Raw genomic sequence first — 23,030 nt, 5'->3', positions numbered from 1 at the left:
AGGTGCCAGTGAGGGACTGAGGTCCCCGCAGTGGGCACTTGTTGGGTCACCACTGACATTGACATGGTTTCTGCACAGTCTGAGCCACGCAGGCCTTCTCTATGTTTCATTCATGATTTTTGGGGGCATCTGAAAAAGTCACTTTCATTTGGGTCCTCCCTGCCAGGCAGATTGCTTCCTGGGTAATTATAGCCACGTGCAGGCTTTCGAATTATAATAATAATAATAACAATCATAATAATAATACGTCAAGAAACGATTTCAAAAACAAGTGAGTGATAGATAAACACACGGTACTCCTGGAGGAAGGTGAGACCTGTGTACCCTGAAGGGTTCCTTCAGGAATTCTGTCCATGGTCTTAGCATGGCCAGAATTCCCGTCTATCTGTTGCAATAATAGACAGGGAAAAAATTGCAATGCAATCAAAGTAGGTGCACTATGCTTTTTCACAATTTTAATGGGAATACTCTGTAGTAGAGATGGTATTTCCATCGAGGGCCGCATTGCCAGCATCTTTAATTACATTAAATAGTGGCATAAGCCTCGCTTGAATGTAAACCTCCAGTACAGCCACCTCCGTGAGCCTGCTGGATTGACTCGTAAGCATCAGTGTTGTCAGTGTTAACGTGATAACCATCTTTATTAAATTAATCCCACCAAGTGTTAATTTTTACATATTTTGTTGTGCACATGCCCCACATCACCTCTGGTGTGTTAGGAGATGAAAATGGATTTCACGGGGAAAAGAAAGAAGTAGGAAGGTGACTGTTAGTTCTCCTGAGTCCCCCTTGAAAGGAAATGAGTGATTTCTTTTTCTTTTCTTCTTTTTGTTACCACCAAATGCTACTGGGCTGAAAAGCAGCTCACAATATTATATATATGTGTGTATCTATATTGCCATCTACATACAGGAAACTGAGGGAAAGAGACTACTTGGTTGAAAGTAATTACAGGCCTGGCCTGTTCAGTTCTCTTGTCAGTAACATTTCTGACTTCCCTTAGACATGTAAAGAGACAGAAAGACCCTGTCCTTATGTGAGGCAAAGCATTCAGCCCTGGTACCCTGTGTCCATTCGAAAAAGATACAAAGAGATGAGAGGGAATGACCGTCAACTAAATCTAGAGGGGAGCTGGAGTTTTTTTGGAAGTTATAATAGGGAGATCAATTGCTTATAACTAACACATGCAATCAAAATGAAACACGCATTGAAGGACTAGCAGGGATCCTCTTTTTATATTTGATTTTTTTTTTCAACTTTCTTTTAACCAAGTATCCTTCGATAGTCCATGTGAAAGAAGGGACCCTGCTGACCCGGAGGCTGAGTCTGCTGCTGTCCTAGTGGAGTCTTATGGGGTCTTCTGCAGAAGGGCAGCTCCATGCACAGCCCCATGCCTTGAGCTGCAGCCACTGCACTAACCCCTGGGTTGGTGCTGCCTTTTATTTATTTATTCATTCATTCATTCATTCATTCATTCATTCATTCATTCATTCACTTATTTATTTATTTATTTATTTATTTATTTATTTATTTATTTATTTATTTTTGGCTCTCTGTGCTGTTTTCTTGCCCCGTTCTCTGGGATCCTCACAGTTCAGACTTCTGTCTACCTTCTATTTATTCTTTGAGTTCTCCCTGGGGTGTGTGTGTGGGGGGGGGGGCTCAAGCAGAATCCTGGGTTGGAGCTCCTGGTACCTTCTAAACTAATGACCGCCTGAAGTGAGCAGTTTTTAAACATATCTTCTGCAGGATCAGATTTTGGACAAGGGTCAAGTTCAGTGTTTTCAGGTTACTGGTGTCAGGCCCAGTGGATGATGTCTGGGAGGGTAAAGAAGTCCTTAGGTTAAAACTCCCAGGAGGCCCCAAATCTGGCAGTTCATTTCCTGGGTTGTTTCTCTCTTGTTTTCACTATGGGTCCCCCATCCCCACCTCTCCATTCTGCAGCCATAAATGAAGGGAAACATGAGGACATGTGTGAGGGATGCTTGATGGAGCTTGTGGTCGGAGTCTGGCCCTAAGTTAAGTTTTATCTGCGAAAGGACTGAATTGTCCTGACCCCTTGGTGTCAAAATTTTCATTCTTGGAATGCAAACCATGTCCTCAGCTGTTGACTTCCATTTGTAGGCAGTATCTCCATGGACTGTGATTCCCGTGGACACATGACTGTTCTGGAGTCAAAGGAAGACATTTCTCAAGTAGTGACTGTCTTGTATTGAAAGGCAGAATCTGATAAGGGCTGGAGCTGCTCTATGGCTTTTGGTTAAAAGGCTCAAGCTGGGAAATGGGGATTTCTTCTGCTAGGCATTGGATATTTCTGTAGGTAAGATTTAGAGTATCTTTTCAGCTTCAGCTTTGTCCAGGTAGACAGATGGCTTAACCTATCCATGTTCCGACACAGGTGTGTGTGTGTGTGTGTGTGTGTGTGTGTGTGTGTGTGTGTGTGTGTGCGCGCGCGCGCGCGCGCGCTCCTGCTGGCGGTATGTGCTTGCATCCTTCACCTCTCTCTGTGTGTCATTGATACACTCACATACATTTTTCTAAGTAGTCAAACACGTGGCCTCCTACTCTGGAGTCCCTAGGCCATGCCGTTCCCAGAATCCTGGACCCTAGTTTGATAGGCTATGCCTGCCAATATCACAGCTGAGGATCCTGTTTGCTGTTGCTAAAGCCACCAGGCTCTGTCTGCAGGTGATTGTGGTTGGCTTGCATTCCAGCAGTTCTGAGAACTCCAGGCTTCAAGTTTCCCCAGCAGGTGCCCATCTGGGGCCTGGAATAGTGAGACCCAAACAACAGGTCAGCTCCTGCACCTTACCTTAGGTAGATCAAGAAGATGCTTCAGGGTCATCTTGATACCTTAGTGGCACCCATACTATTCTCCCCTTAGCCACTGGGGCCTTTGGGGAAGCTGTTGGAAGATTCTGGAACAAGTGGTGTCACCTGTTTTTGGCTCTGGGTACAGAAGATTTAGACAATTCCATGTCGGGAGGAAGTTAGGACTGGCAGCCTTTGGAAAAAGTGCTTCTGGACTCTGGGAGGCAGTACCACTGTGATCTGCTTCTGATTGCTAGATACAGCTGCCTGACAAGCTGGTCTCCTTTCCAAGGCCGGCAGTAGGCAGAATGCAGGTTTTGGTGTACTGTTGGAGGGTACAACCCTTTCTCTGCCTCCCTTAACCCTTCCCTGGGATGCCTGTCAGGGGGAGAAAACAGTGATGCTTTTTGGCAGATGCAGGGATGCCAGATGAGGGAGGAGCTTGGAGAAAGGCGGCCTGGCTCCTGATCCGAAAGATGTGCTGTTTTCTTCTAGGGTAGCAGAGCCTTTTCACGCTGGGTGTAGGAAAGATGTCCAGCTGTGCATGCGGGGCTGTGAGTGGTGTCCCTGGGTAGTCATTTCAGGAAAAGGAAGTAATGATAGTTTTTTAGGCTCAGTCCTGAGCAGTTGCCCGTGTTCCTTGAAGCCATGACCAGCCATTTTCTTCCCTGCTGTGGGCACCCAGGCATAAGCATCACCTGCATAACCTTCAGTCTCTTCCAGCTACCTGCAAGGCCACCCACCCACCCACCCTAGAGAAAGCAGCCCGCAGAAAGGGCAGGGGTAGGTTTGAATCTTGTGTTTATGTCTTTCATGTGAAGGCCTGGAACAAACTCTGTAAGCTGTGAGACCCCATTTCCTGGTGAGACCCCATGCTATACCCTTGTTGTGAAGAACAATTGTACCCCACATCCCTGTCAGCCAGGAACTGGAGACCTATGATGTGATGGCTATCAAACCCTGCTGTGACAAGGGGGGCATGTGACTCACGAGGATCTAGAAGTGAGAAGTGGGCACTGTGGAGCCCTTACCCTCCTCATGGAGGTTAGTCATTTGCTGTGGGGCAGCGAGCCCAGCCACCCTGTCACTGACTTGCTCTCTGGCTCTGTCTTGGAGGCTTGGCCTGGCCTTCTAGGTTTCATGGCAATTGAAAGAGTTTATTAGGGGCCTTGGATTTTCCTTCCTGCTTTTTTTTTTTTTTTTTTTAGCATTACCATTTATTTCCTACAATGAAAGAACAAAAGAATTTACTTGTTGAGTTTTGCTTCCCAGACCTGGGTAGCTCTGACAGTGAGCGACAGAGGTTTCCTTAAAATCATTTCTATTTTTTCCATCTCAGTTACCCCCTCCTCCTAGAAAAACCAGTTGGAGAGAGACGAGCGAAGGCAGGCCCGGGCCTTGTCTGGTGAGCTACCCAGGCCTGTCTCCATTAAGGTGCCACTCCACCCCTTTGAAATAGGAAATTGCCAAAATGGATGTCATTGGCTGCTAATTAGATGAATTTTAACTGCAGGATCATTTTACCAGCTAATACTGTTATTATGTGCTTCCTTGTGAACCCGTGGTGGAGCTGTTACAGTATGAGATCAGCCTCCACAGCCATCTAGCGGAGTTGGCTTTTTGAGGTTCTTCTCCATGGCAGCTGGCTTTGCCTACTCCCACTTTCTGTGTTTAGTGAGAGGAGACCCTGAGATGTCCAGACTGTGGGCTTCAGTGCCCCTCCTTCCCAGATGTCATGGTCCCAAATACTTGGGCCTCTTGACTAGTCCAGCAGCTACGGATGATGGCCTGTGCCTGTCTAGGCTCTGAGCAGGTGCTGGCTTTCAAGTGTAATCTGGCTTCACCTCCATCTTCTCTCTCTACTAAACCGGAAAAAGAATCTTAATTTCCTGTCGGGCTGGGAGGGGGTGGGCTAGAGTCAGGATAATAATACTAAAATATGAGCAATGCGTTTGGTTACGTTATTTTTCTCTACCCCCTTAATACACAGCATTTTTTTTTTTATCATCCTTAAGACAAAGTAGCTGGCAAAATATTTAAGTGATCAGAAACAAATGTTTTTATTTGCCTGCGTGCGAATTGGGTTATCTGCCTATCTTGTTTATGAAATTTGGGGCTGCCTCTCCCGCACAGTATGTTCGCCTCTCGAATCTTCCCCGGCTCCCATTTCCATATTTCTGCGTGCTTGTTCTTTGTTAATCACTTGGCAAGCGCTTATTTGAATATTAAAAATTTCTTTAATCATCAAACGCAGGAGCACAGCCTCATGAATATTCATATTCTCCCCCCTCCTCAGACTGGATTCTAGTTCATTACCCTGCAGTAAAAGCCAAACAGCCATCAATCGCCCTCATTACTGGCTCTGGCGTTTTGATTGGCTGCTTGCTGCCCATAGCTTTTTTTTTTTTTTTTTTTTTTTTTTAAATTTCCCTTCTCCTATGAGCTGTCTTATACCTGCCAACAACTTAAAAAAAAAATCAACAATGCAAGAATAAATTTCTCTGGTTGAAAACAACTTAGCAAACTTGTCAAACAGCCCTTGTAGCTTGCTGGTCCCTCCCCAGACACTGGGACTGCATCTCTCTCTCTGCGGTCCTCCTGGCCCACCCTAGCCCCCCTCCGCAACAAAAAATAAACAACAACAAAACCCACCCAAAAACAGAGGGCAAAAAGGGAGGGGAGAGATAGAATTAAATAAATAAATAAAAAAGGAGAAACTTGAGCCTCAGAGATGAATATTTGTCAAGAGAGTTGACGTAAGTTTCATTTGCATAATGACTTTGTACTTCTGCATTAATAAAATTTGCATATGAAGCCATGTTAATTACTCCTGATCATGCTTTTTGCATTCATGCATAGTAATTTTCTCCGACTTGTGAGAATTAATGTCTTGGCACGAGGGGGGGGCGGGGGAAGGGGCGCGGGGACTGTCAGGCTCCCTCGCCAGAGTCCCTCGCTCACACGCGCTGGCGTGGCTGTCTGTCTCCTTCTTTGATCTCTGACTCATTTCTGCACTATCAGTAGGAGTTCTCGCCTTTAAAAAATTGTATCCGTTGAAAGGCACCAGTGGGGAGAAAAATAAACCTCTCCGTACGGGGTGTGCCAGGCCACCTCTCAGGCTAGGAACACGGAATCTGCCACCTCCCGGTTGCAGAGTGGCGGCCCCGAGGATGCTGCACCAGGAAGGCTGCACTGGGAAGATTTGGTTTTCCTCAACCCGGACTGGGCGGGTCCAGGCATTTTTTGTGTCTTCACACTCCTGGCGGTGGGCGTGTCGCTGGTTAGTGCGCATGTGCAGGGCATGGAGCCCAGCATCTGCAGGGACTGCTTGGAAGAGAGGTGGGCTTCAGGTCCTCTCCGAGTACTTCACCCCCAGGAAGGCATTAGCAGTGACCTTGCCCCCTGTTGGGGTTTTAGCAAACGGGGAGACCAGAGGCCTTCTGGGGAGACTTTTTGGATATTCCTTCGTAGGTGGCAAAAATGAGAGAGGCAATAAATATATCCCTACCCCACAGGAAGACTTTACCCCATGGCAGATTACAAGTATCAATTTCTTATTTCTTTCCTCCTAGTTAAAACGTACTTTTACCATAAAATACTGAGCCAGCTAGGGGTTCATTATTAGCTGCTTGGATCCTAGAAGCTGAGATGGTGGCTACATCCCTCTGCTACATCCCTTGGTGCACATGGATCTGTTTAGACTGGCTTAGACGGTGAAAGAAAGTGTTCTTTACAAGGAAATAAAAACTCATATTGTGCATGTTACTATTGTGTTTGTGTTATATGTAATGGGTGTGTGTAGGCATGTGTGCTGTGTGTGGCACACGGGTGTCACTCGGGGACAATTTTGAGGATAAGTTCTCCTTTCCGCCTTTATGTGGGGAACCCTCGCCTTCTATTCTATTCATTATTTTGGAAGTGCTGGGAATGGAACCCAAGACCTTATGCATACTAAGACAGCATTAGCACTGAACTCGAGCCCGGGGGTGGGGGGGGTGGGATGAGGTGGGGGGAGGAGTGCTGTTGAGGCTTGTAGGCTGCTTTGAACTGGAGCAGGCAGGGTGCTCGCTGGGAGAAGGGTGCAGAGGGAAAACACAGGAAGCTCCAGACCTAGAGATGAATGAGGTTTTGGAGTAAGGATAGAAGTGGCTGTGTTTACTAGGTGGCTGGGTCCAGCTGCAGGTGACCCTGACAATCCCTTTAAAAATGTAAAGACAGAAAAAGTGACCACCCTAGGTCACATGCTAGGAAATGGCTGAGGAGAAGTCTGAGCTCCTTTTCCGTCTGTCTAAACGCCATTCATCTTTCTGTCTTTGTGTCTCTGTTCCTGTCTATCCCTCTTCATACTCCCCCCACCCTGCCCAGGCTGATTTCCTCCGTGTGTGGTGTGTGCCAGGTGCACAGCCTGTTAGCAGGTCTCAGGCGCCTCTGTGTTCAAGGCCAGCACCCCTCCCAGCTGAGGCTGGGAAGTGGGCAGGGCCAGGCCCAGAGACATGGTTCTTACCATTAAGTTTCTTTTAAATTAATGTTCACATACTGTGAAACGTACTCAACCTGCCCCATTTGTGGCCTTGGGTTTGTGTACAGTGTTACACAGCCATCATTACTGTTTAATTATCACCCCCCCCCAAAGAGCCACAACCCAGGGACCCTCAGTCTCCATTGTCCCCCCAGCCCCTGGTAATCACTGCTCAGCCTTCATGGATCTGCCTGCCCAGGAGCTCATCAGAGAGTTATAGGGTGGTGGCTTCTCACTCAGCTTTTGTGGGACCTGGATTTCAGAAGTGCCTCTGTGTGCAAAGCTTAGATGTAAGCTGGGTCTAGAGGGGACTTCCTGTGGAGTAGAGGTTGCTCTAACAGTCCCATAGGGGCCCCACACCCTCTTGGCCTTGGAGCAGGTAGACTTCAATGAGGTTATCATGCCTGATGAGGCCTCGTGGCCACCTGTGTAGCCAGGGTGTCATCACCTGGTGGCTTCATCTTGACAGACCCTGGTACAGCTCCAGTGACATCCTTCTAGGCTATGGCGACATGGTATTTCCTTTCTGCTCCTTGGCCATAATTCCCATCAGAGTCAACTCTGAGAAGCTCTTGTTGGCATCTCAGCCATGACACACAGTGCTGGCCAAGTTACGGCTCTCTGTAGAACCCAAAGGTCTTTTCCTTACATGGATGGATGTGCTGAAGTCCAGGGTGCTCAGTCTTCCTTCATCCCTACATGGTTTCAGGACACAAGGTACCCTGGCCACTCTACTGATCACTCTACCTCAGCCACAGTCATGGGGGAATGCGCATAAGCAGGCTTTGGAGACACTGTTGTATTTGTGGCCCTCCTCTCGAGCCTCAGTTTCCCCCAGTGGAGTGGTAGGTGATCCTCCCTGTTAGGCATGGTGGCTGCCTTATACTTAGTGATGGCTTCTGATGATCCCGAGTTCTTCATGGTCTAAAAAGAGGACCTACACAGGGATCCAAGGCCATTAGTGGATAGGGTGAAGTACAGTATCTAATGCAATGGGCTTTGAGGCCAGCACTGGCCTTGCATAGGAGCTAAGTGATACTAGCCTCACACTGCCCTTTCTTGAGTCTCATAAGAAAACTGCGGTGTGCCTTTCTGCTCTATGTTTTGTACTGGAACCATTCTTGGGCTAATCGGTCACGCCCTTCTGGGGCTGTGCCAGCCCAGAAACATCTGGGTTCTCTTGTATGAATATATGACTACCTCAGAGGGATCCAGCAGCGTCAATGCTGACACTGGCCTCTTGGCTGGACATCAGCGAGCTCCAAGCTTGGGGGGGGAGGGGCTCTTCTCCAGTGCCTTTATTCTGTATTGGCACATTGGCGGTAGGATTCTGAGGAGGTCCAGACTGCTAAGGTTTTCTGTTTTCTGTGGCCGTGGCCACTGTTTAGGTCTGTGCAATGGGTGTCCTCCATCATTGTGCTCAAGGGCCATGCTAGAAAGCTGGATTGGAGAGGGGGGGGGCTTGCATGTTTCCTGGGAGGAAGGCGTTCTCTGTGGTGGCTGTGGAGTAGGCAGATGCCCACCTGTGAAGATCTGCAGGTGCCAGGAGGTGAGGCTTCAGCCTCCCCTGCAGAGCTGGTGAGGCTTCAGCCTCCCCTGCAGAGCTGGTGAGGCTTAGCTGCCCATCATCTTGTTGATGTTTTCTTGTCTCTCTGATGCTTCCCTGCTCAATTATTTACCCAGGGAATTTGGGCTTCTTCGCTTGTGGTTTTGGCAAGGGCTTCACACAAATGTTTTGCCCTGGTGGTCTCTTAACCATGTAAGATAAACGGCCAAATCAAATACAGGCCTTGCTGGTAGTGGAGGCTCACTGTGGGGCCGGGTGGAGGCAAGACAGCCCCCCCCCCACACCTCCAGCCCTCCTGTTCATTGCTGTCACTGACTGTCAGATGAGGGATCGGGGACTCCTGAGCCAAGGTGAAGACATTGAGAGGGGTCTGGGCTATGCTAGGTTTTCTTCTGGGAGGGGAAGGAGGAGGAGGAAGTCAGGACATGTTGGGAGCAGCTGGGGCTTGGGTGCTGCTTGACAGGGTCTGGGGAGAGGTCTCAGGAGATCGGCTAGGCAGGGGGCCCAGCCGGGTCCCTTGGAGGTGGACCTGAGGTGGCTCAGGACTGTCCTATACTGATGAAATTACAGCGTCCCTGCCTCTTACAAAGCGGGGTTGCTCACACTTTGTGATAACAAAACCTCAACTGACACCTGCTCTAGTTTCTTCCTAAAGACCCCGCTTAGGGAATCTTAATTGGGATTGGGGCCTTGATAGGCCTTCTGTGCCCTAACCCCCTGCACTAGGCCCCCAACGGCAGGGTCCCTCAGAAACTATGTGGCAGCTGCAGGTGTAGCCCCTGCTAATGTCCCCTGTGCACCCTGACCCCTTCACCCTTGCTCGGGCCCCAGTTGCCACCCCTGTAGGGCTGGTGTCCTTGGGGCCAACCGCTCTTGGAGGCTGTACTGTAGCCCCGTGACCCGAGCCCCCTCCTGTGCCCCAAGCCTCTTATACAGTCCAGGGCCCAACTGACCAGTCTTTTCTATTGTTTTTTCTCCAGGGCCGTGCAGGCCTGCCCAGCTGCCATCGATGGCCCCCATAGCTGCCTCCTCTTCCCACCCTCCCACATCCGTGATTACTTCACCTCTGCGTGCCCTGGGCGCTCTCCCACCCTGCTTCCCGCTGCCTTGCTGTGGCGCACGCCCTGTCTCGGGCGACGGGACTCAGGGTGAGGGTCAGATGGAGGCTCCCTTTGGATGCCAGTGTCAGTTGTCAGGTAACAGAGCCGCTGCGGTGGGGGAGGCGGGCTCCCGGGATGGCGGGCTGTGCCCCGGGCAGAGCTGGGAACCCAAGGCGGGGTCCCAGGGGAGATGCACCCCCACCACACACACTCAGAAAGCTTTTTGGGGGACGGCAGCGGAAGCGGCAAAGGATGTCAACTGAATTGTAAACCCGTGCCGGTTCCTAGGGGTCATGCATCCCTCCACCTCCAAATTCCGAGTCTCGCTCCCAGAATGCATTGCCCAACCTCCAAGTTTCATCTCTTTGGGCTGTTTAGCTAAAGTTTAATTGGATAACACTTAACATCTGAGGTTTCCTTCTGCCCCTTGCCTCTGCCGCTCTGCCACCCACCCCAGACAAGGGTAGGAGAGGATTCCTGGGTTGTCTGTGTGCAGTGCTGGAGCCGTTCAAAGTGCTGACTTTCTCTTTGGGACAATGTGTTGCCCATTAACTTAGAGGGAAAAAAACATTTGTCCCAAAGAGAATCCTTTTAAAAAAGCTGTGGCCACGGGTAGCAGTGAAACATTGTGGGCGTCGGGGGCGGAGACTATGAAGGTTGGTAGCTCTGGGCAGACCCGGACCTGCTCAGTTCCCTCGACTGCTGTTGGAGCCCAGTGGAACTGCAGGTTACACAGAGGGTGTCCACAGCCAGGCGTTGACAGGGCCCCCACTGCCCTCTGCCCTGTCTCCTCAGCAACACAGACGTCTGTGGCCTAGGGTCCCCGCGAGGTCGAGGGGGGAAGGCCCTCCCTGCAACCTCACAGTGGGGCCTGGTTTGCAACACACTGTGGCTTCGGGAGCCAGGATGCTGACACAGACTCACGTGGCGAGCAGCTGTGGCCTGGTTTCCGTGGCCAAGGCCAGGAAAGGGAGAGGGTGGCTGCAATGGTAGGGTACATTCAATCTGTCCCTGCTACACTGCCAGGCACGTTGCGAGGTTTCTCTTGACTCAAGCTGTGAAAAGGAAACTGTTTTTATTGGGCATGTTTCGCTCTTCATTGACACGGTCTCAGGGACTTCTCTTATTGTAATGTAGGCTTTGCACAAGGCCGCAAGTAGCCCCTGCTCCAGGGGAGACCTCCTCGGCCTCCCTGCCAGTGGGGTGGTCAGTACCATCCCCCACACTCCTACCATGGAAGGTGGTTACCATTGGATCTGACATCCAGGACAGGGAGTTTTGGTTCCTTCTGGGCTTATGTCTTGAGTGTGTAAAGCAGAGACTGAAATCTCCTAAGGAAGATTTGAACAGCTTACAAGGCTTCCTTCCTGGCTAGCCTGGTTCCCAAGGCTTCTCTTCCTGGCCAACCTGGTCCCCAAAGCTTCGTGTAGCTTGGAAGGGGGGGAAGGCTGCACTTTCAAAGACCAGCCAGAGTGTTTATGACTGGATTCGGTCAAGTTCTGCATGTAGAAACACGATCTCTTTGTCTTACTTGCCACTGGGGTGTGCTTAACCCTCTGCTGGCCCCTCCTGAGGAGCCGCCAGAAAGGAGGGCTGGGTTGCCTTTGATTTGACTGGGCTCTCCTGGTACCTTTGTGTCAAGTGCAGAGCAGGAGCCATTCCTGTTACCATTTTACAAATGAGTGATAGGGGCAGAGGCTGGGAGGCCATGGCTGAGCCCTGTTCAAGAATTGGCTTAGTCTTGGGGATTAGCTCATCTAGCCACATGACCTCTGCCTAGGCCCTGTGGAGGACAGATAGGGTCTGCAGGGTCTTGGCAGCCAGGGGAGTCTGCTGTCAGTCTGTCCTCCCTTGTGTTACTTGTTTTCTTAGTGTAGCTGTCTGTCCGGCATTTGTGTGTGGGCCGAGGCTTTGCTTTCCCACTTTACAGGTGAGCTTCAGAGCCCCGAGTTCTCACAGCTCAGACTTGCTCATCCTTTAGTTTGCTGTTGGTCCTTAGGCGCATAGGCCGTGTGCAGACACAGGCAGAGTCAGGTATGTGGGTGCCTTGCCTTCCTCGAAGCTTACAGTGTGGGCACAGAGGCTGATGGGAGGGGCGGGAAGAACACAGAGAGGAAGTGACACCTTCTTCATGTGTAGGGCAGAGGCCGCCATGGATGCACTCCAGAGCTCTGTGCTGCTCTGTCCGTGTGTGGTGATTGCAGTGCTGTGGAGGGGCGCAGCAGCGGGGTGGGGGGGTCTGAGTCCTGGGGACCTCTCTGGGAGCTGGCTTCTCAGGGACTCGCTGAATGTCTTTCTTCCCATTCGTGGTCCCATATCCAGTGCCCTTCCCAGCCATTGTTCTGCCTTGTTAACTTAGCCTGATCAGACTGCACTGCTGTGCTGTGTTTTCTGATAAAGTTTGACACATTCAAGTGTCCTCTTCCAGTGGGTTTTGTCCCTTTGGTTCTGTTTCTGGCACTGGGCTGTTTGCTGAAGTGTTTTCAGTGCCTGTTTAATTAGTAGCTGCAGAGGAGGCATAAAATTGCCAGGAACCCTCGAGGAAGGAGGGGCGGCAAAGACGGAACACTGCCGTACTCAGTGCGCTCTGTCCCTGTTCTGATCAGGATGCTTTGAACCTATCTCTTCAAATTAACTGAGGAGAACTGAGCTTCACACAGGTTAATTGCGTGCCCACGAATACACTCTTGGTTATTTATAGAAGAATTCATAGGAGAGAAAACTACCCAGATACACCCAGGCCCTGCTGGGACCTCACCCATGTTTCCCTCAGATGCTTACAGCTGGGAGAAGGGACACAGGGACCTATTATTTTGTGGGTTCCACAGAGATCCTATGTGACTTTGGGTCAAGGTGCTCTTGGCAACTGAAAGATCTTCTCTCAGATTTATCAAGGTGGCTGTGTAATCAAGAGCCATAGCTCTGTCCTGTGCCATCTGAGGACCAGAGACCTTGACATGTCATTGTTCCTCTTTAAGCTTCTCCTCCTTTTCCTGTTTAAAAAAACAAAAAAGAAAAACAAAAAAACCAACCAATCAAACAAACAAAACCCCCAAAACCCCCTCCCCACATATGTGAATGTAATGTTGAAAAGCAAGGCTCTGTGCATGGATTTGTGGACTAGAATGGGTTGGGCTTTTGTGGGTCTGGGCCTGTCCAGGGTCCCAAGATAGAATCTGACAGAGACAGCTGAAAGCAACTGGGCTATATCCTGTCTTCAATCCTTCCCTGATCTGAGGCATCATGAGCAAAAAGTGGCCTTCAGAATGTATCAGGCGTGTGGCTGCACCCAGGTCATCCCCTGTCCCCCATTCTCTCATCTGTGAAATGGGCATAAGGACAGGGCGTGCTCTAGGGTTGTATGGAGGATTTTTCTCGAGGTCATTTAGGGCAGCTATTGAGAACAGGCCTCACAGGCGTCATGATTCATACGCAAGCAGAAGGGGTTTCACAACCTCGATGGCATTGCGTATCTGGCACCCGGTGGGAGCTTCCTTTAAACTGCATCCCTGGTTTCCATGCTTAAAAGCATTTAGCCTCCTGGCTGGCTCCATCGTGCACCAGCGTTAGGAGGTGGAACGGGAACTAGGAAACTTCATTGCATATTTAGAAGCTGTAAATGGTCATCAGCCAGAGTGATTAATGCATGTGCTTGGCGAAGTTCAAGGTCTCACGCAAGAACACACAGCATCCAGGCTCAGGGAAGTGGAAGTGTTTGGATTTAATAGAGGGAGTCAGTTGCAGTCATTAGTATATGCTGAAATCACAGGGCAATCTTGTAAAGTTAAATTCAATTTACTTTTCTACTGAAACTGTGCTTGCTGTGTTATTTAACTAGTCTGGGGTTTCTTGGCATGGGTTAAAGGGACAATAAAGATAAAAGAATACCTGTAAGTAAATAGTAGGGTTTAACAGTGGAATCTGTCGTTTTCTCCTCCTTCAATTATATCCCAGTGTTCGTTTTGTGTTGGTTTTTTTTTTTTTATAACTGGAGCCCTCCAATGGGATGCCTAGGATCAGACCACCCTAGCTGTGGAGGCTTGATGCAATTAATACAGTCTGTCTGGAAAGTGGCCTTATTTCTGGAAGTTTTATGTTAATGATATGGTCTGTGCGATGCACATTTCATACCAAAATGAAGATGGAGCTGGAGTTTCTTTCTGGACTGGGTTTGATTAGCAGCAGGGGCTCCCAGGGCAACCACTCTTCCAGAGGACAGAGATTGGCACGCCTCCCTGGTCTGCCCTGCCTGGTGGGTGTGGTGTGCTGGGGGAGGGGGCCTCCATGGAGACCAGAAGGAGGAGGGCCGTGAGGGTGTAGTAGGGAACTGAGTGTGAGGGATGTGTGTGACGAGCCTCTGGGCAGAGGTGATGGACACACTGGTGGGCTCCACTGCAATGCGAAGCTTTTGTGGGGAGGGGTGCTTTCTGAGCTCACCAGGCCCCTGTGTCAATAGGGCTGGCTCTGTGGAATTATTAAAAATTTAGAGAGCCCTACTGGGAATGTAGCTCAGTTGTCAGAGTGCTTGCCTAGCTTGCATGGAGCTCTGGGTTCATTCCCTAGAACCACACCGAGTAAAGCAGGTGTGTGGTGCAAGCATGTTATTCTCACACTTGGGGAATGAAGGCAGGAGGATTAGAAGTTCAAGGTCATCCTCAGCCACACAGCGAGTTCATAGGTCAGCCTGGGCTATGTGGGGCTCTGTCTCAAAAAACGAAATCAGTGAGTCGTTTGTCCCTTCACAGTGTCTATACGACAAAGACATCGGTAGCCTCACCCTCTGGCTGACATTTACAGTATGGCTGGCGGTTGGTTCCTGGGGACAGGTTTCTAAGGTGGACTCTGGTGTCTGTGTAGTCTTGGGATGGTCCCACTGTAGCTGCTGTCTCCTGTGCCTGCTCCAGACCTGCACACCATCCTCCATGACATGAAGCAGGTCCACCAGCGGCCATAGAGAGCTGCAAGGCGCCTAGAGTTTGGCAAGCCAGTGTTCATGTCGGCGAAGGTAGCCGAGGCCGACAGCTATTTGGTGGACTCCAGAAAAAGGCCACTGTCCATGTAACTGGCAAATCACACCTTTCAGCACCAACAGGGGCTCAGAGCAGCTGGGCAGTGGGGTCAGGGGAGAGACTGCAGGTGGCCAGTCCAGGCAGGACTCACTGGGCGGCTGTCTTCAGATGAAAGGGGTCATCCCAGCAACACAGACGCTACTGTACCCTCTGAAGATACCATGACACCCTCTGCTGGCCCTTCAGAAGGCAGAGCTAAATCAAAGAATTCTGTTTAGATCTGTACAAGATGTTGCTGTTTTTCTGCTCTGACAGGAGAGGCATTTGGAAGAGCAGTTTCTTTTTCTTTCTTTCTTCCTTTTTTTTTTTTTTTTTATAGCTGTCTTAAAAAGGAGTTTGGCTGTTTAGCACAGCTGGTGCTCATTACATTATGGACCGGCAATAAAATAGCATGTGTAATTAATTTTTAATGCAGCGCTGGATGCAGCACTTTCAAGCAGTTAGTGGATGTGAAGATCCAGCGCTGGCTGCGGACATCAGAGACCTCAGAGCTAGGCAGCCACAGGCTCCCTTAAAGGGGATTTGACAGTGTTGGGAGAGGCTGGGTGCCACCCTGCATGCCGAGGGGATCCCATCCAGAAAGCAGTTTGCTACGCGTGACCCGGGGTTCAAATCAACCCTGGATGAACCAGGAATAGGGGTCCCGATCGGACATCTCACCTGACCCCTTCAGTCTCTTGTTGGGGAAACTGAGCCAGGCAGTGAGGAAAACCCCACAAGACATGAATGGCTGCCAGAGCCAACTTGGCTCTGTGTCTCTTGGGCTGTGCCCACTAGGCCATACTGCCTCTGTTTTCATTTTGAGATGGCAGCTCTTGTATCCCAGGCTGACCTTGAACACACTTGGAAACAGAGGATGACCTTGAACTTCAGATCTCCAGTGTTAACTTGGGATGCTGGGATGTCCGGTCTATCCTACCATGCCCTGTTTTGTACTGTGTAAGGACTGAACCCAGTGCCAGGTAAGCACTCTTTGGATGATGGTACCACATCCCCAGCCTGCACTCTGAACCTCCCCTTGAGATCACACTGAGAATTAGTGAAGGGTACCTGTTATCCAAGGGGGATGCTTAAAATCCAATTTCTGTGTTGCCAACAGGCGCGACACCCTGGGCACTGGACTTGGCGGTACTCATGAATTTTTTTTTCTTGCCTCTGCTGTGGGGCACTTCCCTGTGTATGCCCTATTCTGAGAACTCTCTGGCACTGTGGTTGCTGTCCAGTGTCTGGGAACTGTAGCATAAACTCTTGTTTGGCTTAAGCTTACGTGATCTGCTTGTATTAACAAAGGAAGTCCCAGCCCTAGGGCATCCTTGGTCCTGGCCTCCGGGCTCATGAGTGTGAGTGCATGGCCCTGGGGCTGCCCACTCCCCTTCTCTGAGCCTCAGTTTCCTCACTTGTCAAACAGGGCAAAAACAGGTTTGGGAGGCACTGAGAAAGGCCCGTCAGGGTGCTGCCAGGGCGGGAGGTAGCAGGCTGGATGACCTTGGGTGAAGAGGCCCTGTGATGACCCATCTACTGGCTCTGTGGCAATCCTCACCTGCTAGTGCCTTAGCATGAATGAAAGCCAGAGCAAGGCCCATCACTGTCTTCTCCTAGGACTTGCTTCTGTTATCTGCAAAACCTACTGTGCCCAGCTCGGGCCCTTGACCGTTATCTTGTCGTCATCCTCTAAGAGGAGGTAACCTCATCCCACTTGAGTGAGCTCTGCTGGGGAGCACAGGCTACCCCTTGGGGATCACACAGCCCGAACCCACCGAGGGGCAGGTGGAGCTCTGCTCGGCCTCCAAGCTCTGCTTTGCCCATCCCCTGGCGCTCCTGTTGGGCTGCAGTAGCTGCTCGGACCTGCCTGACATACAGCAAGCAGGCTGGCGAGAAACCGGCCAGCTTGGACATAGTCCCCGAGAGGGTCCCCTGGGTTCTGTGTTTTACTGACCCTGCCCTAGAAATGGGACCCTTGGGTGTGTGAGAACCAGAATGTTCTAGAGACTCCTGAGGTGGGGAGTGGGGAACGCTGCCCTTCCATCCTGCTTGGACAGTGGCTGCTTTGACTCGGGCGCTCATGTATGACTGGACTTAAGAGGGACACAAGGAAGAAGAACCCTGAAGAAGAAAGGTGGATCCCTATGCCTGGGTGTCTGGTGTCTGGGTGGGAATCTGGCGTGCCCCGGGCAGGCTTGGTGCTCTCTGCCTCCCCTGTGGTTGTGGCAGAGCCTGCACCTGCAGGTTCACAGGATGCTGGTGGACATTCTGGGGCCCCAACAAGGTGAGATGATGTGGGACAGGTCCACAGGCAAGTAGTCTAGGGAGAATGCTTGCTTTCTTCGTACACTGTGGAACCAGTCCCCACACTCGGGGAGAAACTGAATTTGCTGTTGTGGGATGGCTTGGGGTGCCACATTGAATGTTGCCGTGGTACAAGGACATGACCATGGGATTAAAATTCTAAGTGTAGATAAGAATTACAATTTTGACTTTTTTTTTTCTCCCTTTTCTATTGCTAGAGACTGAACCCAGAGCCCTGACCCTGCTTAGGTGAATAAAATGACTCATGTTTTCCAGATCTGCAGCAGGGGCAGAAGGAGGAAGGATGTCCACTGTAGGTGTGTTACAGTGGACTCCGGGTTGTTGAAACCATGAAATACAGCTTATCCAAAGACAATTGAGGCTGGCCAATTTAATCCAGTGGTGGGGAGAAGCCATGGGGTGGGGATGAGGCATGTCCCTCCATGTGTGGTTTTCCAGTTCCCGTAAGACTTTAGAGGATCTGTGTCCTGGCCAGTTCTGTGGCCCCCTTTTCATAAGTGTCAGGAGGGGGCACAGGACCTCAGTGTATGGTCACAGGCAGTGGAGACAGCAACCTTTACTTTGACTTCTCACCCAGGGCCTTATATCTAGCAGTGGGCTCACCTGGTGGTGATCGGGCTGTCATCTGTACAATCCCAGCACACACGGGGTCCTTGGCTAGGGCCTTCTGAGTTTTGAATTGAGACTCTCCTTGGGGGTTGGCTTCTCCCGTAATGAACAGGTGAAGAAGACACTGGCATCTAAGATGTAGCATGAATGGTATTGAAGGGTGGGCCGGATGGTGTCTTCCCTGAGACTGGGTACTGCTGCTGCCTTTCTTGCGGCTTCTACCTGGCAGGTACAAGTAGAGGGAGGTGCAAACGTGAATCACGGGCTCCTATGGGCCCTGGACAATAAGACCATCTATATTTTATGGCTTCTGTAGAAGGGGTCAGAGGGCTTGGGTCTTCTCCAAGGAGGTTAATGCGAAACCAAAGTTACTATCTGCAGAAAAAGGCAGATGGGATTGGTTCATAAAACTGGACGTTAATTATTGCCTTTCTTAATAAGGTGATGACTGGCTGATGGGGGTGAGGCCTGCCGTGTGTGTGTGTGTGTGTGTGTGTGTGTGTGTGTGTGTGTGTGTGTGTGTGTGTGTGACTATAAGGTTAACTGGGCTTTAGTTAAATCCAGGCTTGGTATTGTCACTCCGGATTTCCTTGTGTTTTTATTTATTGACCAGCTCATTTGTTCTGTATTCTGTATTTCATCGTAAAAGAAACCATTGGTTGATGGGACATGGTATGCCTCAGATTTTCTTTTTATTTTGTGTTTGAGAGAGGGTCTCATGTAGCCTAGACTAGCCTTGAACTTACTGCCTCCATCTCAGTGCTAGCATTACAGGTGTGGGTCACCACACCCAGTTTCTGTGGTGCTGGAGATCAAACTCAGGGTCTTGTGCACACTAGACAAGCACCTTATCGCCTGAAGGACATCTCAGCTCCTGATGGATTGAGTGTCACAATGGTTCAAAGTAGGACCATGAAATTAATTTCTTTCCTCCTGAGACAGGGCTTCTCTGTGTAGTCTGGGCTCTGTAGACCAGGCTGGCCTTAAACTCAGGCATCTACCTGCCTCCTGTGGCACACCTATACCACCCTAGATATTTTTTTATTGTGGATAACTATATATAAGATTTCCACTTTTGGTAGGTGGCTGTCACTGCTGCTGTTGCTGGCTAAGTCTAGAGTCTGGAGCTTGATGGGACTTGCTCTTCCACTTGGGGGTGACCCTAACCTCATCTTTTTGACTGTTTTTAAGTATGCGCTCCAGGTGCAATTGTGTGGCCGTCACCTCCTCCCATCTCTGGAACTGTCTCATCCCTGTTAAACAATAACTCCACGTCTCCTCTCCCAGCTCCTGGCAACTACCGTCCTACTTCCTGTTTCTATGAATGCCACAGCTCCAGGGACTTTGTATGGTTAGAATGAAGTGTACCACATGTGTGTGAATGTGTGTGTCTTCTTTCCTCTGCTCATCCATGGAGTAGCAGGTGTCATAATTTCTTTCCATTCTAGGACTATGTAATATTCCCTTGTGCATATGGATTGCATTTGCTCTTGCATTTATGCATCAGTGGGCACTGGAAGGCAGCTTCCATCTCTGCCTAATGTCAGCACTACAGCTGGGTGTGTGTACCTAGAAGTCACATAGTTGGGTCATAGGTGATTCTCTGTAGTTTGAAGAGAGTCATCCAACTATTTTTACAGAGGTTGCCCTGTCCTGTAACCCTACTCATGTTCTACAAGGCTCCAGCCACTGGGTTTTAGGGCTAAGGAAGCCATCAACAGAGAGATGAGAACCAGCGGAAGGGACAGAGTCAGTGCACCCTGGGTATGAACGGAAGCCAGGCCCCATTCACTGAGGCTTAGCATTGCTTCAAGTTTCCTAACTTCCCTCATGAAAACTTTGCCTTCTCAGTTAGCTGGTTTTAAGCCACCAGCTAGACATTCACCCAGCATGAAGATTTGGGGAAGAAACTTGGGTAATTTGGGTGATTTTTTTTTTTCCACTGATTTGGAGTCAGCTTGACAGAAAAGTTCTGTGTTAAGAAGGACACCACGTTGGCCATTCTGAGCCTCAGGGATTTCTGTCTCACGTGATCCCCTTGCTGGCCTCACTCCCTGGATTGGAGGAAGGGTATCCAGTGTGTGGCCTTGGGTCCTTTGTAGATTGGCACCTGAGTTATGAGAGGTGTGCAAAGATGATTGCTCAGGCCAGTGCTTCACTCTGATGCTCTTCGTGAGAGTCCTGGGTCTGGCTATAGCAATTGAACACATGTTTGGAGTTGAGGAAGCTAAAGATTCAAAGCCAATGCCTTGGCTTCCTTTAGAGGCTATGGCGCATGGTCCCTCTTCACTTCATCCATCTTCAGGGAACTCCAGGAGTCCCTTGGCCTCTGGTCACATCACCTTAATCCCTACCTTTGTGGCCACATGGTGTCCTTGGCAGTGTGCCCCCATGTCCTTTTTTAAGCAATGGACTAAGGGTATACCTAGACCGTGCAAGGTAGTCTTGTATCACAATCCTTAATTTTATCCAAAAGGACCCCTTTTCTAAATAAGGTCACGCATGGCTTTCGCTGATTTAGTCGCAGACAAATATGCCATTCTGAGTCTTTCTTACCAGCCCCCTGCATGCTCCCTGTTGCTGGACTATAGGCCTCTCCAGGTCAGGCACCCCACTTCGGTTCCTTTGGGGAGATGCTGAAGTCTGGTGCAGTTCTAGACACTGTGTCATCCTGCTCGACTCCAGCGTGGGTCCCCCGTGAGATGACCACAGGAATGCCACGTTTCCCAGCTGCCTGGCACCTCTGGCCAGTTCTCCTCATGTCTATGGCAAGCTGTGTGGCCACATCTGTTCCCGCCAGTCCAACCTGTGTCAAGAATATAGAAAGAGTGTGGGTGTGTTTGGAGTTGGGGGGGGGGGTGTTCAAAAAGCCTGTAATGATTATGAGAAAAAAAATTAACAGAGTTGAATAGAAGCTAAAAATAGCTGGACACACATTTGCCTATAATCTTTTTTTTTTTTTTTTAAGAAAACGTAATTATTTTTGTAAAGCAGCTCTGAGGAGCCAGGAGTATTTTTAGCCCATGTCTTCTAGGATGCTGGGCATCAACTCGGGAAAAGCATCTCAGAACCCACCAGAGGGTAGTGATGTCACCATATCGGGTGACAGCTCCTGGGGGAGCAGGGTCTGACGTTGAGGAGCCCTGTCCTCAGGCCTACTTTGCTGAGTGTGTATTTGCTAGAAGAATAGTTCTTGAGGGTCAGACTGTGGCTTCTATGGGTGATGCGGCTGGGGACATCCTGGTCACAAATGGACAGGTAGCCTTTGCATTGGCTGGTTGACAGCTGGCTCAGCCCTGGGTTGAGTGGGTGGGGATGGGGGGTCTTGTGGTGAGACCAACCCAGCCTGCTAACTCAGAAGGACCTGCAGGGGTAACTGGAGCTTTAGGGAAAGGGTTCTAAGCCTTCTTGTTGGGAGCCAAACATTGCCTCATGTCATCGCCCCGTGTTCCCATTGCCCCGCCAGGGTTGTTGGGCCTGGCGTAGTCTCTGTAATAAAAATCGTGTGTGTGTGTGTGTGTGTGTGTGTGTGTGTGTGTGTGTGTGTGTGTGCGCGCGCGCGTGCGCGTGCCCATAGGAAGGTGTGTAGCACTCTCTGTATATGTGTGTGCATATATTGGTGTGTGTTTGTTGTTTGTAGGTGTACTTTGAGACTGTGAGTGTGCGATGTTACGATAGCACCGTGTGTCTGGTGTGTCTCTGGTACAGTTGTGTTCTTCCCGGGTTGTGGCATGTGCTGACATGGCTTAGCACTGCAGCCTGCTGTGGTTTTGGTATGAGTGTACCTCTGAAGACAGATTCTCTTCCCAGTACCTGCTGTGGAGTTCATTGTACCGAGGCCAAAACATTGTGACCAGTCCAGAGCGTGGCCACCCATGAGTGTGTGCGGGGAGGCCAAAGGCTTTGAAGTAGATGGAGGCTTTTCCTCCTGGCTCTGACAAGTTGTGGTTGTGGGTGGGTGAGAAAGCCCGTTTCCTCATCTGAGACATGGGGACGGTGCCCACTGAGTGTCCCAATCAGCCGTGACAATAGTTACGCGAGCGTCACTTAAACCCTCCTCACCCTGCTCTGTGAGGAAGGCATTATCATCAGTCCCACTTTACAGATGGGGAAACTGAGGTGTGGTGACTTCAGGCATGTTCCTGATGAGTCTTCCCCGCTTGTGATGTACTCACTGCCTCAAGCAGCAGCTGGGCTGGTGTCACTGTTACATTTTATTGTTGTTATAACTATAATTATCATCCTCAAGATCATCACGGCGGCCGTTTCCTGGGTGGAGATACTCCTCTGGTGCGGCTCCAGCCAGCCCTGACTTCCAGCCCTGTTCATCCTTTCCGGGCCTCTCATCTTCCATCTACCAGCTTTGAGCTGCCTCTCTTCCATTTTGGGTTTCTGTGTCTGAGGTCTCGGAGCCTTTCTGCTCTAATTGAGATAATGAACCCAGTTCCCCCCAACCCCCAGAATCTCAGCACTAAAAGGCAAGTGCAAAGTGATGGTTTTCTTTCGTTGACCTCTCCTTCCTTTCTCTCTTAATACACATCTCTTTAAGAAGGGATTGACTGGATGCAAACAGCTAATAACCTACGGATTTATGGAGGCAGCGCGAGCTGGCTTTATAAGCTCGGATACCTGCAGTTAGCGTCCTGTCTCTTTAAGCCGAGGCTCCGGCTTGCCGTGGTATTTTACAGTGCCTGGTTTCATTTATGCTGGAGCCAGACTTACTATGTGAGCGTCGTCCGCATGCTGGAATTAGTCTTAAGCTTGCTTCTGTGGCGTTGCCAAATTCCATGTTTGTGTTTTATTTAGAATTCTTTTCACGGCCAGCCGATTCTGTGCCGGCACACACAGGCACTGTTGCGCCCCATGGAGAAAATAAGCAAGCTTGCGTTTTCTTTGGCAGAGGCCGTGGCCACAATAGACTGTGGTCTCTGAGACATTTTTTAAAAGCTATTTTAACCCATAACAGATGCATAAAGTCGGCTCAGGCATGCCAGTTTTCTTAGTTTTAATTAAAAAATAATTACAGTCTAATGGGATGTTAGTGACAC

General features: G+C 49.9%; 1 protein-coding gene across 4 annotated transcripts in view; it reads left to right on the top strand.

The window, feature by feature from the left end:
- The window catches only part of Bcl11b (BCL11 transcription factor B), an 86,726-nt gene that overhangs the window by 28,407 nt on the left and 35,289 nt on the right, over positions 1 to 23,030 (top strand). For 2 of the 4 annotated variants that reach the window (XM_051196574.1, XM_051196573.1), the window contains exon 3: positions 9,878 to 10,093. The exons of the other annotated variants lie outside the window; for them this stretch is intronic. In XM_051196574.1, coding sequence (XP_051052531.1) covers positions 9,878 to 10,093 — 216 coding nt within the window. The remainder of the gene's footprint in view (positions 1 to 9,877; positions 10,094 to 23,030) is intronic. 4 annotated transcript variants of the gene reach the window in all.

This window comes from Phodopus roborovskii, unplaced genomic scaffold (genome assembly GCF_943737965.1).
Source record: "Phodopus roborovskii unplaced genomic scaffold, PHOROB, whole genome shotgun sequence".
Classification (NCBI taxonomy): domain Eukaryota; kingdom Metazoa; phylum Chordata; class Mammalia; order Rodentia; family Cricetidae; genus Phodopus; species Phodopus roborovskii.
The sequence above is the reverse complement of the archived record's forward strand: the minus strand, read 5'-3'. Positions and strand labels throughout refer to the sequence as shown.